Source organism: Aulonocara sp. 'chitande type north' Nkhata Bay, linkage group LG3 (assembly GCF_057382095.1).
Source record: "Aulonocara sp. 'chitande type north' Nkhata Bay isolate Kocher_YH1m ecotype deep benthic linkage group LG3, A_spYH_male_GT1.1, whole genome shotgun sequence".
NCBI lineage: Eukaryota > Metazoa > Chordata > Actinopteri > Cichliformes > Cichlidae > Aulonocara > Aulonocara sp. 'chitande type north' Nkhata Bay.
In genome coordinates, this window is record NC_141346.1 from 63,763,258 (window position 1) to 63,778,061 (window position 14,804).

The following is a 14,804-nucleotide window of genomic DNA, read 5'->3' on the forward strand; positions in this document are numbered from 1 at the left end:
TCTTCAATGTCTGAACAACACAAGAAGTCCAGTTTTCAGAAATGAGTCCATCAGCAGACAGATGTTCAGTCTTACTTTGTACACAGCTGCTCTGACTGGCTGTCTGCAGTCCAGCTCTGCTTCTGGATCTTTCTCCACACTGGGGACAGGAGGAGTCTCCTGATGAAGCAGACTGGTCCCAGTATGAGGAGATGCACTGTCTGCAGAACCAGTGTCCACAGCTGGCAGTGACTGGATCCTTCAGGACGCCCTGACACAAAGCACAGCAGGACAGCTGCTCCTCCTCACAAACACCACTCCTCTTCCTCCTCCTCTCTCTGTGAACACATTTCTTTATCACTAAAAACATTTACTGTCAGTGAAAAACATCCAGATTTGACCAAACTGCAGTTCCTCACAGTTCCTTTGATTTCATCAACACCAATGAGCTGCTCTTCCTGTCTGCCTGTCTCATTAAACACTGAGCGATGAATACAAACTCAACACTTCCTGCAGACTTCCTGACTTCACAATAAAAGCTTTCCATCAGAGAGAGACAGTTATGACTTTCACTGTTTTACAGCTGCTGTGTGCAGATTATCTGGGTCAGTTCACTCTGAAGCAGCTTAGAAGTGTCCGTGTAGAGCCGTGGTCTGACACACAGAGACTTCTGATTTTCTCTATTTAAACAAACATGATGACGATGAGCAGGTTTCTCTTCTAGTATAAACTCTGTGTCTCTCTGGCTGGCTCATGATGGCTTTTCAGGTTTTGTTTATGTTTTGCTCTCTCCTGCTAGCATCTTGCCTGCCTGGGTGGAGCTTGTAATGGCCTCTCGCTCTTGGTCCACACAGTTATGATGATTACACCACCTGTTGCTGATTCACCTGGGCTTACCGGTAACCATTTAACGCTGCGGCATGGAGCAGTTTGTCGCTGGGACATTGACCCTCCTGTGTTCATGATCTTGCTAAGAAATCTCTCTCCAAATTCACCAGTTGGATTAACTTTGTGTATACTTTGAGTATATATTTCCCCGGACCTGGTTACAGACTCTTACCTCTTACCGTGTGGAGAGCAGGACAAGAGTGACTGAAGAGGAGTGAGTGTGGACGCCCTTCCCTCTTTTCCCTGGAGCCCTGGACCCCCTCCCCAACTCCCTGTACATATATAGAGCACTGTGGTTCACCCCTTTGGTAAATAAACTGTCACCTTTTTGTTTGTCAGAACTCAGTCTGTGCTTGAGTTCCTCTGTTAGCCATGACATTTTGTTGGTTCTCTCTCTTCAGGTCCCTGTAAGTGTTTGATCTAAAACATTATCTTTATTCTGCTTTGATTGTTTTGTGTGCTGAGGGACATTGTTGCATGATCCACTTTTTCTTATCACTCAAATATCCTGATACTTTCAGAAAGTTGGAGAGCTCTCCTGGCTTGCTTAGTCTTTGCTCTGTACTGCAGTACTTGCATTGGTTTCACTGGACAAGTCTGCATGTGAATCTACAACTGATCTGACATTGTGGCACAAACACAGTAAACAAACACTACGAGCGCCTTGTTTCATGTGCAGTGGCTTTCTTCTCATTCTGTTACTGAACACTGTATGAAAAGCCTCTCACTGCCAGCATCCTTCCAGCCCCACGACAACAAGACCAACTCCCATCTTCACAACACCAAGAATTTTCCCCCTTTTCTTTGGAGAAACTGAGAAGCCAATAGGATTGTAGCTCAAACTTGCCCACAGTCCTGCTTCATCACTGCTCACTCCTACCTGTGTTGGTGCTCAGTGGACAGTCATGAATGCTAGCATGAATGCTAAATGTACTGCTGTGGATGATCAGCAGAACAAGATGTTGTCAGTTTGACTGTTTGCTGTATTTAAAGTGTTTTTCTCAGTTCGTCTGTATTCAAAGTGCATTCGGGGCTTTAGCTGACAGCTCTTTGTGCTAACAAACTAAACTCTCTTAGTTTAAGCCAACAGACTTCACCAAACACAAAGCCTGCTGCTGCCTCCATGGGTTAGCTTGTGTGACTGGTGTTTGCACCAATGAAATCTAAATCACACTAATGTGTCCTCCAAGGTGTTTGGTGGGAGCACTGAGTGAAACATAAGAGTTCTGTTAAAATAACAAACAGGGCTGTGAGAGCAACTGAAGTGATAAAAATACTGTTTAAAGATAAAAAACACTTTGATGTTCTCTCGTCACCTAACAAAGTCCAAACCCTGTGAACTATTTTAGCTTTAATAATTGTGGATTCAGGTATCATGAACCCATCTTTGGACATTTGTAATTAAATATTTTAAAACTCCATCAAAGACTCCTGATGTGGCTGTTTGGAGAAGGAAAAGAGGGACAAAGTGGAGCGTTGAGCTGAGGCTTCATTCACTGCAAACCTACAGTTATGTTTTCTTATTTCTGCTGTTTGCATGTTCACAGCTGAAATAAAGCTGCCTCTTTGACTTCATCCTGTTGTGTTTGGGTCCAATCCTGCCTGCCACACAGCGCTACAGGACAAAGTCTAAGATTTTTATCTTTTTAATGAATCTTTGGTCATATTTATCCAGGAAAACACAAACATGTAAAGGAGTCATCACAGGTCTCTGACCTCGTTGGTCCAGGTTCAGCACTGAAGTCTGGAGGGTGAGGTATGGACCAGTCACTCCTGTCAGACAGACAGCTGGATCCTGCAGACTGTGACCTCTGACCTCTGCAGACACAAACATGTTTTATTCAATGATCAATTCTCTGATGAAGTGATTGAAGCAGCAGTGATCACACAGACTGCAGATAATGCAGCTGTTTCCTGTCAGTAACAGTCCTCTTAGATTAGAGTTCAGCTTTTTACAGGAAAACAAATGTCCCTGAATGCAACAGTGAGACACAGTCTGCCTGTGTGGCTGTGATAGCTGCCGTTAGGAGCGCTCATGTGTTTGCAGTTAGACGAGGAGATGTTACCATCATGGACACGTTAACAAATCCTGGAGCATCACGTGGCACAAACACTTTGTGTTCCTGTCATCTGCAAGCAACAGGAAGTTCATTAATAAAGGCGGGATGGAGACGTGCCTGTGATGGTTCTCCTTCATCCAGCTGTTACACACATCTGGGCTCACACGACGAGCCTTTGTCTAATACAGCAGCTGCTCTCTGAACACTTTTCTGAAGAGGAGCTGCACAAACCTTTGTTTGCTTTCTAGAGCAGCGTATCAAAGTCAAACTACCCACTGCTAGCAGCTGTTTCTATCATAGTTTAGGATCCAGATGTGTGAGGTCTGAATTTACACCTCTGATTAAAATACATAGTTAAAAACAGCCAATTGAGTCCAAATGTGTCTTAATACCAGATAAATTGACAGTTACAGATGAGCCTGTGTGTCCTTGGAGACACTGCTCTCCTACAGAGATGCATTTTAGAAACCAGGAAACATCAAAATCATTTAAATCAGAGAGTTCTTGTTACTAACAGCTCACCTCTCTGCAGCAGACAGAGGCTGGGATTTAAAATTAATGCCTCGAGGATTGGACCAGTCACTCTTTAAGGACACAGAGCTGGATGGTTTCTGATTGACGCTAAAAGTAAGTGAACATGAAACATGTGTAACATCCAATGTGTCCAATACATTAGATAAAAAGTATAAATAAAGTATGTAAATAGTTTATTATTTAAATCGTTAAATTGTAAAAAGCTGATTAAAATTTAAAACATTTTAATACTGACATGAACTTACTTTTCGTCAGATGACTTTTTTCGCCTTAAATTACGAAAGAAATGCTTCACCCATTTGCTCTTAGAGGACACACCTCTGGGTGGAGGTCCAGGCTGGTTCCTGTGAATAATGATGGAGCAGTGATATGAGTGCTGAGCTGTGACATGGAGAAGAATCATGGACAGTTAGAGATGGTCATCTCACCTCTGAGCTTTGGTCTGGCTCTCATGTTCCCCACACAGAGTGGTTTTAGAGGGAGGGACTCCCTCCTCTCTGTCCTCACACTGATCCATGCTGCTCAATTCACATCAGCTCACACACACTTTCTACCTTCACCTGCAGAGGAAACACAAATCATTCATGTGCACATCAACTGAGAGCTCGTGTCTGATGTGTTGGACCAACATCCATCTGAGACGCAGCTTTCATCAGTTCACTACAAAAAGTGTCACAGAGCCCAGTTCAGCCTCCAAATCCTCCATTACTGTAGTCCTACAAAGCAGCAGGTCAAACATGGCTGCAGAGAGCAGCTTTATGTCAGTAACAATGTCCAGGACCGAGCTGACTGCTTACAGAGTTCATACTCTAACTGCTAGCTGCTCTGCTAGCTAAGCTAACTCAGTAACAGTGACTCTGACAGCAGTTACTGTGGAACAGCGGCCGAGCTCAGGACACATTCAGTGTGTTTAGTCTGAGTCCTGGACTCTGATTCAATGGATTCAATCCAGCTCAGAGTTTCATGTATTCATCAGAATAAAATACATGTACTAATATAACAGAAGTAATGCTCTGAATGCAGGACTGTAATGGAGGATAAATAAGGTTTTTACAGCCTGAAAGAAACATTCAGTTCATATATTTGTAGACAGTGAAGCAGTTTTTAATACTGCAGCTGTTTCCTTCACCTCTGTGTGTGTGTGTGTGTGTGTGTGTGTGTGTGTGTGTGTGTGTGTGTGTGTGTGTGTGTGTGTGTGTGTGTGTGTGTGTGAGCCACACCTTCATGTGCTGCTTTAGAAATATGTGGTCTGACTGCTCAGGCTGAGTCTAGGAGGAAAGTTCACACGCTGGAGAAAGTTTTGTTCCTAACTTTGTCAGAGTTCGGCTCCAAAGACAAAGAAGACGGAGCTCACAGTCTGTAGATGGTCCTCAGTGTGTGTGCGAAGCCAAGAAAGCACACAGGAGTGTGTTTATGTCAGCAAATCAGTGTGTGTGAAGAGTCTGAGGGAGTGTGTGAATGAGACTAAACACTGAAACCAACAGTCCAAGAAAAGCGTCTGGATTTCTTTAAGTTTAACTTAAAGAAGTCCAGACGCTTTTCTTTTTGTCTCCATAATGTCTCCATAATGCTGCAATGTTATCTGCCCCAGAAACACTGTGCAGAAGCTCTGATGGTGACACAGAAAAGTCAAAGTGGAGATACTTCTGTCCACCTTTGATTAGACTCATTATAAAAAGGAAAAACAAAGTTTGAACACAGTCATGTTTCCAGTTCACTGACTTACATTTATTCCATGGACACTCACTCTAACCTGAACCACAGCTACAACCCAACATTGTTGAGGCCTCATCTCCTCCTTTCCTGACTGTAGAGGTTAAATATGCAACAACCAACAAATAAAAGAATTTGGTTCATTTCAAAGAAATTCACACGGTGACCAAGTAAAGTAACGGTAGTAAAGGAGACAACATCCCGTTGATGGTGGGATTATTTGAAAGATTTGCTTTAGTCACGTCACCAAATGCAGTTGAACCACCCGTGGATCCATGTTTGACCATTCTACCACTCTGAGCTCTGCTTTTTAATCATTTTATTATTATCATCATTCATTTATTCATTCTTTGGAGGGGGGCTATTTCCTAATGCCGCCCTAATAAGCTGATGTTCAAGGGGAAATATAACAGAAACTCTTTCAGTGTTATTCATTAATAAATTAACAGATAAACTGTGAAGAAGAAAAAAACTGAGATTTAAAGGAGAGAGTGAGAAACTTGATCATCCATCCTCTTAATACATGTTTATCAGTATCTGCTGTGACCATACTGCAGTAATAACTACAAGTCTACATTTCTGTGACTGTTGATCAATCACAGCAGGAATCTGAGCTCATCTCTGCACACAGAGCAGCTTCAGCTCTTATGGTGAGACCTGAAGGAGTCAACTGTGCCGAAATGAATTAATTAAATACACCATTAAATAATTATTGAAATGTGGCAATAATTAATTAAAACGTGAAATAAATAATTAATTAATTAAATGTGTCAAAAAATATTTATTTAATTATTTATTTCCCATTTTAATAATAATAATAATAAACCTTATTTATAAAGCACACTAAAAAACCAAGGGTATACCAAGGTGCTTGACAAAAATAAAATAGAATAGAATAGTAAAAGGGAGATGGGAGGGAAAAGAGAAAGGACCTGGCACGTATCAATTATAAAACCTTGACAATCATAAGATATAAAAGTAGTTCACAAGCATAAAAAATGTACCAGCGCACACCAAGTGTTAACTAGGTGGAAAGGCAAGATTAAACAAATAAGTCTTAAGCCGTGATTTAAACAGTGGCATAGAGTCAGACGCCCAGATAGCGACAGGAAGGTTGTTCCATAAGACCGGGGCAGCTACAGCAAACGCGCGGTCACCGCGAGACTTCAGCCGAGAACGAGGTTGCTCCAGAAGAATTTGGTTAGCAGATCTAAGTGCTCTGACAGGAGTGTGTAACCTGAGAAGCTCATTGAGGTAGCTCTGCGCCAAGTTATTAATGGTTTTGTAGGTGAAAAGTAATATTTTAAATTGAATACGGTGTTTAATTGGAAGCCAGTGCAAGCCAGCAAGAACAGGAGTGATGGAAGAAAACTTCCTGCTACCTGTCAAAAGGCGTGCCGCCGCATTCTGGACAGTCTGCAATCTAACGAGAAGGGTGGAGGAAAGGCCAATGTAAAGAGAGTTGCAATAGTCCAACCTGGAAGTCACGAATGCGTGAATGAGTTTTTCCAGGTCAGTGTGCGGAATATAGCGCTTAGCCTTAGAAATGAGGCGCAGCTGATTAAAACTAGACCTCACAACAGCAGACACTTGCTTATCAAATTTAAGCGAGCTATCCAGTAGTATGCCCAAATTACTGGCATAGTCAGAAGGAGAGCTAGCAAAAGGCATCAGAGCAGCACACAATTGGTCGCGGGGGATTTTACTATCAAACACCACGATCTCAGTTTTCTTTTCGTTCAGGACAAGAGAATTACTCTTGAACCAACCTTTAACCTCACGCATGCATTCATGAAAATAGTGGAAAGACATAGGAAGATCGTCAGTAATCTCAAAATAAATCTGTATATCATCAGCATAGCAATGAAAGGCAATATTATACTTCTCAAAAATTGCTCCAAGAGAGAGCAGATATAGTGAGAAGAGAACAGGGCCTAATACAGATCCTTGAGGCACACCACAGCGTACAGGTACCGAGGAAGATGAGAAGTTGCCCAAATTAACCGAAAAAGACCTGTCAGCAAGATAAGATTTAAACCAGTTGAGGGCAGTGCCTCTTATACCCACAGTATGCTCAAGTCTTAGTAGAAGAATGTTATGATCAACCATATCAAAAGCAGAGGAAAGGTCCAATAAAACCAGGACCACAGAGCGTCCAGAGTCAGTGCTTACAAATAGGTCATTGAGAACTCTAAGCAAGGCCGTTTCAGTGCTGTGCCGGGGCTTAAAGGCAGACTGAAATTTCTCTGCAATGTTGTTCGCATCTAAGTACGCCTGAAGCTGGGAGAGAACTAGTCGCTCCAGGATCTTGGACAGAAACGGAAGCTTAGAGATTGGTCGATAGTTCAAAAGACCATAACAATCAAGATTCTTTTTTTTCAAAATAGGCTGGACTACAGCATGCTTAAAGGCCAGTGGGACAGATCCAGAGAGTAGAGAAAAATTCATTAAGAATAGAATGCTCGGTCCAATTACATCAAAGCAGCCCTTAATGCGTGATGGGAGAATATCAAACACAGCATTGGTGTTTTTCAGTTGATCAACCAGCTGCTTCAGAGTCGAAAGCGACACGGGCTCAAATTGATGAAAGGTTGAATTACACTCAGAGGAAAAGACAGGATAAGAGGCAGACGAAGAGGAAAGCTTAAGGGATGAAACCTTATCTAAAAAAAGAATTTGAAAACGCTCACAAAGAGCTTGTGAATACAGTAAAGGCATATCAGGACAGGGATTAACAACAGAATTGAAAATTTTAAATAGCATACGGGGGTTGTGACCATTAGCCAAAATGACTTTGGAAAGAAAAGATGCCTTAGCCATTCTAGCAGCAGTTTGAAACTGTGAGCGGCTGGTCCGTAACATATCATAAGAAATCTGAAGTTTATCTTTTTTCCACCTCCTCTCATCACGGCGACAGACACGTCGTAAGGCACGTGTAGTATCATTTAGCCAGCAATGAGAGTAGGTTCTAGGACGCTTCATTTTGATGGGAGCAACAGAATCAAGAATAGAAGAACAAACAGATAACAGGATATTAGCACAACCACCAACCGAACAGAGAGAGCAGTCGTCAGGTACAGTCAAATCAGAGGTAGATGAAAATAATGATAGCAAAGTATCAGCATAACCATCAGATGAGCAAACTGAGCAGCAGTCAGGAATTATAGGCGCCACATCTAAAAAGACACAGCAAACTTTGACACAGCTTCAGAGCTGAGTACGCGTAGCGGACGAGAAAGAGCTCCAGGCTGCAGTCCAGCGGCAGATAAGCCAATATCAAAGGAAATAGGAAAATGATCTGAAATCCCAGCGTCATTTATATCCTTGATACAAATATCCAGGCCATACGTAAAGACCAAGTCCAAAATATGGCCTTTAACGTGGGTTGGTTCATTTACCCATTGAAGGAGGTTAAAAGAGTCCATTAAAGCAAGAAAGTCTTTAGCGAGCAGGTCATCCTTACAACAGATGTGTATGTTAAAATCACCAAGAATAAGAACAGAATCATATTTAAAAAGAACGGAACCCAAGAAGTCGGCAAAGTCCGAGATAAAACACTTGTTATATTTGGGCGGTCGATAGACCAACACACATAAGGTGGTCGTGGAAGCAGTCATCTCCAATAACTGGACTTCAAAACTAGCAAAGTTAGGTGAGGAAAGTTGCCGAACATTATATACGTTTTTAAAAACCGAGGCTAACCCACCTCCCCTACCAGAAAGCCTCGGTGAACTAAAAAAGGCACAGTCCAAAGGAAGAAGTTCAGAGAAAGGAATGAGCTCACCAGGGCGAATCCAGGTTTCTGTAAGGAATAAAACATCAAGGCCACTAGTAGAGAATAAGTCATTTAAAACAAAGGTCTTATTTACCAGCGACCTGACATTAAGCAGTGCCATCCGTGGCCAGGGTACTAAGTCACCTCTAGAAGCACGACGTAGAGTGCATAGATTATCCAAATCCGAGTAGGAAAGCGTGTCGCAGAGCGGTCAGATGCTTGGTGATCGGCCGGGTAAATCCAACGACAAGTAAGCAGTTTAGCGTCCGGGCAATCCAGGGAGGAGGGAAAAAATGATGGCGTATCCAGCTTAATTAATTATTTCAAATTTAAATTTATTATTGTCACATTTAATTTATTATTTAATGGTGCATTTAATTAACTCATTATGGCAGTCCTGGCGTTCCATACTGTGGTTGGGTCGACTTTACTATATAGATGTTTCACATGTTTCCATCTCAGCAGCCCCGTTGACAGATCACAGTATTATTACTTTTAAACTTAACCCTGAAAATAAAACGCAATTTAAAAAAGATTACTGGAAATTTAATGCAGATCTATCAATTAATGATGGGTATGTTAAGATAGTTAAAGAGCTCCTCCATAACATTTACAACAATGTAACAATTGGCAATTACATACATAGATGGGAATTATTTTTAATTTAAAGTCAGAGAATTTTCAATTACGTTTAGTAAACTGAAAAGTAGACAACAGAAGGAATTTGAAAGTAAATTACTTTACAATATAAATAACTATTGTAATAGACATTTTATGTCAGAGGCCGATAAGAAATCCCTGTTGTCTTTAAAGGCTCAATTAGATGATCTATACAAGAAAAAGGCTCATGGAGCTTACATTAGAGCTCGTGCAAAATGGATAGAAGAAGGTGAAAAAGTGCTTCATATTTCTACAATTTGGAGAAACGGAGGCAAGAAAAGAAATCTATTAATACAATAATTGTAAATGGGGAGGAATGCACAAATCATAAGACTATAGCGGAAGAAAAACATAAATTTTACTCAAATTTATACTCCTCAAAATATTTAATTACTGATTCATTAAGTTTTTTTGATCAGATTGAACCTTATACTCCAAAAATCGATGCTGTATTCAGGGAAACTTGTGATTCTGATATATCACTGGATGACTGAGATCAAGCCTTAAACAAACTGAAAATGGACAAAGCTCCTGGTCAGGACGGCTTGACTGAAATCTTTTATAAATTCTTCTGCACTGTAAACCCGAATAAGTTACCAGAACTCAAAAAAATTGAGGCAATCGATTGCCTCAATTTTTTTGAGTTGATCAACTCAAAAGTCAAATTTTTCCAGAACATAAAAGTTTGGATTACATGGTACTTGTATCTTTTGAGAACGGTCAACTCAAATATTTGCAGTTAATATGACTTAAAGTTTCAAGTTTACAAATTCAAAGGAATAAGTTCACAGAACTTATAAAAAATAAGTACACAACCACAACATTTTTATGTTAACAAAACTCAAATGTTTATTAGTTTGTGTTGTCATTATTTTAAGTACACGTTAGTCAAATATGTTGACTACTTGATACTTAAAAACATGTGACCCAAAACTTAAAATTTTTGAGGCAATTGATTGCCTCAATTACACTGAGTATCGGTAACTTAATATGCAAAAGTCATAAACATCTGCCATTGAACAGTATCTTGCCTGCTCCCTTTTAGCACTATGTTGAAATTAAATACATTCAAAAAAAAAAAATTAAATAAATTAAAAATAATTAACAAAAACATTTATAAATTAAAATAAGTAGACCAAAAATTGTTTAGTCAGGAAAACTGTCAGAGTACGGTAATGAAAAATAATGCCAAATAATAATAAATAATATCAAAATGTGCTTTTGGCTCTCTGGCTAATATCTGAATAAGGCAACAGGGCAGCAACTTGAGTGAATTACAATGCTATTTGTTTTACATTAACCAGTATCAAACAGTGAAATTTAGGTCATCTTGCGCAGCCCACAATGTTTTAGAAATAGTATTACGAAAAACATTAAAACATACAAAACATTAGTGTTGTTTGCATTATGTTAATGAGAACAAAGGCACGTTGTATAGTTTGGACCTATTGGCTGAACACCTGTAGAGTAATGCAATAACGTTTTGAGGCATTATTTAGATAAAAGGAGAGAACTTTGAACTAGCCTTTTATAATGCTTCACCCTGCATCCTTCTTTCAGATGAGTTCCTACATAACCAAGTCATTCTTGAGGGTCTGTAACCTGGGTGACAGTTTACCACTTTCTAGACCAAGTAAAATCTTTTGAGTAAATTCTAAAGTGTTGGTCAGGGCTTTGGGGTAGCTGAGGTGAAGTGAATAGATCAGTCCAAACATTACCAGGAAGGCTTCACCAAATCTGGGGAGACTGAACACGGCATCACTTTCAATGACGACAGAGATTTTCACAGGTTGGTAGTGAACTGGACTTGTCGTGTCATGGTCACTGATGACAGTGAAGAGGGCCACTTCAACACCATCAAGCTCCAACTCATCAGATTCGTCCTGAATTAATGAAAAAGAGATACTAATCACAATCTAACCCAAGAAATACAACAGACGACATATAATTTCTCATTTTACCAACTCCCATTGAGATTCAATACCTCTTTCACAAGGGAGACCTGAGTCTCGCTGTAAGAGGTGAAAAACAGAAGATCCATGTTCTGCACACATAAATCAGCTAATTCACCAGAGAATCAAGTGGTGTGAGATAGACTGAAACTAAGCTAAAGGAAATACAAAGGAAAATGTTTTACTAAACATCTTATCACTTTCAACAAAACACCAATTCAGTTCATTCATAGTGAGGAGACAGAAAAGACCATACATGGAAACCGTATGGGTAGACTAAACAAAGGTAAGTCCAAACAGTGCATCAAAATACATGTTTGTACTTTGATGCACTGTTTATATACACAGTAGTATCTGTTAGATACTTAAGGATACTCACAGTGCAGGTTCTGAAAAATCCAGAGACATCCTCACGCAGATAGACAGGAAGGGCGTGGAGAACGGTAGTGCGCTTGGTGTGGATATCATGGATTTCCTATTTCCAGATTAAAAACAGAATTGTATATACTGGTGAGTTTACTGAACAACAACAACAATAACAGTCAAATCAGAACATATGTCCACAAATAACCTGTTCACATCTTTAATACAGTCAGACAAATAGCAAACACAAAGTGGAGTAATAGCAAAATTCAAAAAGCTCATTTAAATCATTGAACCTGTCCAATGTTCCACTGGTTCAACCTATGAAATGTGTAACAATCTATTATTACCTGGTAATTGTGAATTCTTAGACTTTCAGCCAGGGCATCTGCTGTCTTCCCAGTTTTTGATGCCTTCTGTCTGAATAAGGTCATCAGTCGAGGAAGATGGCGGTCAAGTTCAGCGTAGAATGTATTGGGCAGGTTCTGATTTGTAATCCGCTGAAACTCTGCATACAACTACAGCAGAAGGACAATACAGTTCAATTTGAAGAATCTCGCACACCTTTATAAAGCAGCAAAAAGCTGACACATGAGTAAGAATTACAATTTTCATTTTAAAGAGAGCTGATCCATATTACCTCAGACTCCATTTTTAGAGCAGGCCAGAGGTCCAAGAGCTCCTTCACTCCTTCACAACCCTAACCCTGCACATATAGTTTAAAATATAGCGTTTCTAACAAGCAAAAGGCTTGAAAGCACTCTCACTGCAGACAGGTATCTCCGCTGTGTAACTGCAGGGACAACGGGCTTGTTTGGACCCAACTATTCTGAGTCATGAGAGGGGGTTTAAAAATTTAGAGAGATTAAAACACTTTGTTTCATACTAGGCGACCGGGCGCCACCTCTAGAACAAGTAGTATCTAACTTTTTAAACAGCCTGCGACCCTCATTACAACAACTTAATGCTAGCTCTGCAAGTGCAAAGTTTCCTTCGGGGAGAGCAGCAAAGCACATAAAAAACACGGACCCGATATTTCTGCTATTCTTTTTGACACGCACCCAAAATACAACTAAATATTCGTATTTTAACAATAAACTAATATCAACATTGAAAACTTACTGTAAGTTCAGTGATGCTAGTTGCTGCCGTTAGGTCCAACTTTCTCCAGTCGTCCGTGTTGCCTCTTTGGTGCTGTTCCCGCCCATATACCTTTACTTCTTCTGTGTTTCGTATTAATGCTCATTAGCGCCGCCTTCCGCTTCGGAGGGTGAATCAGAGATTAACTCGGAATAAAAATTGATTCCTGCAGCTGCTCAACACTTACGGAAAAAATTGAAAATATATATGTAGGATACATTAGTAAAACAATGAATATTAAAATAAATACATTTTGTCTTCCACTAATGCATTTAAGACAATTTGATTTTACCTATTTGGTGAAACACTTTGAGATTTTATTGTATTTTAGCATGTGCTACATAAATTAAGTTTATTATTAAATCCTACCTACTTGAAACAACAAAAATAACAGGACTTTACCATTCTTATATGTCCTAACTTAACTGTGTTACGTTGTGCTTAAGTTATGATTTTAAGTGATGCTTACTTAATATAGAAATAGTTCAATTCAATCAAATATTATTAGTTTCATTTACTCAAAAAGAAGAACATGTTACACGAACTTGACATATTTAAGTTAACAGAACTTTTTAAAGACTTTGAGTATACACTATTTAATCTATTTAATTACTTTGAACATTCGGGTTTACAGTGTGGAAAGAAATAAAAGAGTTTTTCTTCAAAACTATTAGTGAAATCATTAGTAATGAAATGTTAGCAACGACAATGAAACAATAATTCAAACGGCATTTGGTTTTATTTCCCCAAAGTAATTTTTGAGAACCACTGAATTTCTTATAAAGTGCGACTTTGAAATTTCCAAATGTCCAAATTAAATTATCCAATTTTCACAAACAGGTTCTCCAGTACTGGAAAATGATATACAAGCAAAATTTTTCTCCTCATTCAAATTCGATTTGGGACAACAGATGTATAAGATAAAAGAAAATCCAACTTTTATAAGGATTGGATGGATCATGGAATTTGGACGGTTTTACACCTTTTAGACAATGACGGAAATGTGTTAACATATAACAAATTCATAGATAATTATGGCATATCATGTACTCAGAGTAAATTCATTAATGTTGTGAAAGCCATTCCCCTGCAATGATTCAGATGTCTTCCCCCGATTGAACAACAACGCGTCAACAACGTGCTGAGCTGTGACTCTTCTTCCCTCTAAAGTCCTGGTGTTAACACTCACCCTGCATCAGCTTCACCTATTTTTAAATTGTTTTTACTTTTCAAACCGACAGATCATTTGAAGCCAACCATCCAAAAACTGCTTCAGCTGTGTTTGATGTTTATGCTACAGCCTGTTTAGAATGTGTTACATACTTAAAAGGATAAATCAATATGAAGAACATGAAAGTAATTTGGGCTAAATGTGGAAGGAAAAATCTTCATTGCCATTTAGTAGTGCTGTATATTGCTGATTATCCTGATTTGTGGTTTAGTTTTGCATTGTTACATAAAGATACATGTTAGAGGGATTTTTGGGTTGTTGGCGCCCTCTTGTAAGAATAATTAGATTGCTCCTTTTCACCCATGGGTGCAGTGTTATATTAATGGGAAGGGGGATCTGTATGTAGGAAACGAAACACTGTTGAACCACGTGTGAAATAAATAAATAAATGAAATGAAATATAATCAATATCAGATATCAGAGCAACAGAAACCTCGGTGATCAGGACGCTGGGACTGAGAACAGGAAGTGGCTCAAACGTCACAGTTTCATAACGTCACCCTGAACTC

The 14,804-nt window shown here is 39.5% G+C and overlaps 1 protein-coding gene across 4 annotated transcripts in view; it reads right to left on the reverse strand.

Annotated features, from left to right (window-relative positions):
* Positions 1-4,037, reverse strand: part of LOC147336544 (protein NLRC3-like) — a 38,377-nt gene extending 34,340 nt beyond the window's left edge. Inside the window, exons 1-5 of one of the 4 annotated variants that reach the window (XM_086285438.1) lie at positions 3,890-4,037; positions 3,707-3,805; positions 3,450-3,548; positions 2,584-2,685; positions 76-317 (exon numbers count right to left, since the gene is read on the reverse strand). In XM_086285438.1, the coding sequence (XP_086141564.1) occupies positions 76-317; positions 2,584-2,685; positions 3,450-3,548; positions 3,707-3,805; positions 3,890-3,978 (631 nt within the window). In that variant the 5' untranslated portion in view covers positions 3,979-4,037. The remainder of the gene's footprint in view (positions 1-75; positions 318-2,583; positions 2,686-3,449; positions 3,549-3,706; positions 3,806-3,889) is intronic. The other 3 variants (XM_086285442.1, XM_086285439.1, XM_086285440.1) reach the window with 3 other exon arrangements.
* Between the last annotated feature and the right edge of the window lie 10,767 nt (positions 4,038-14,804).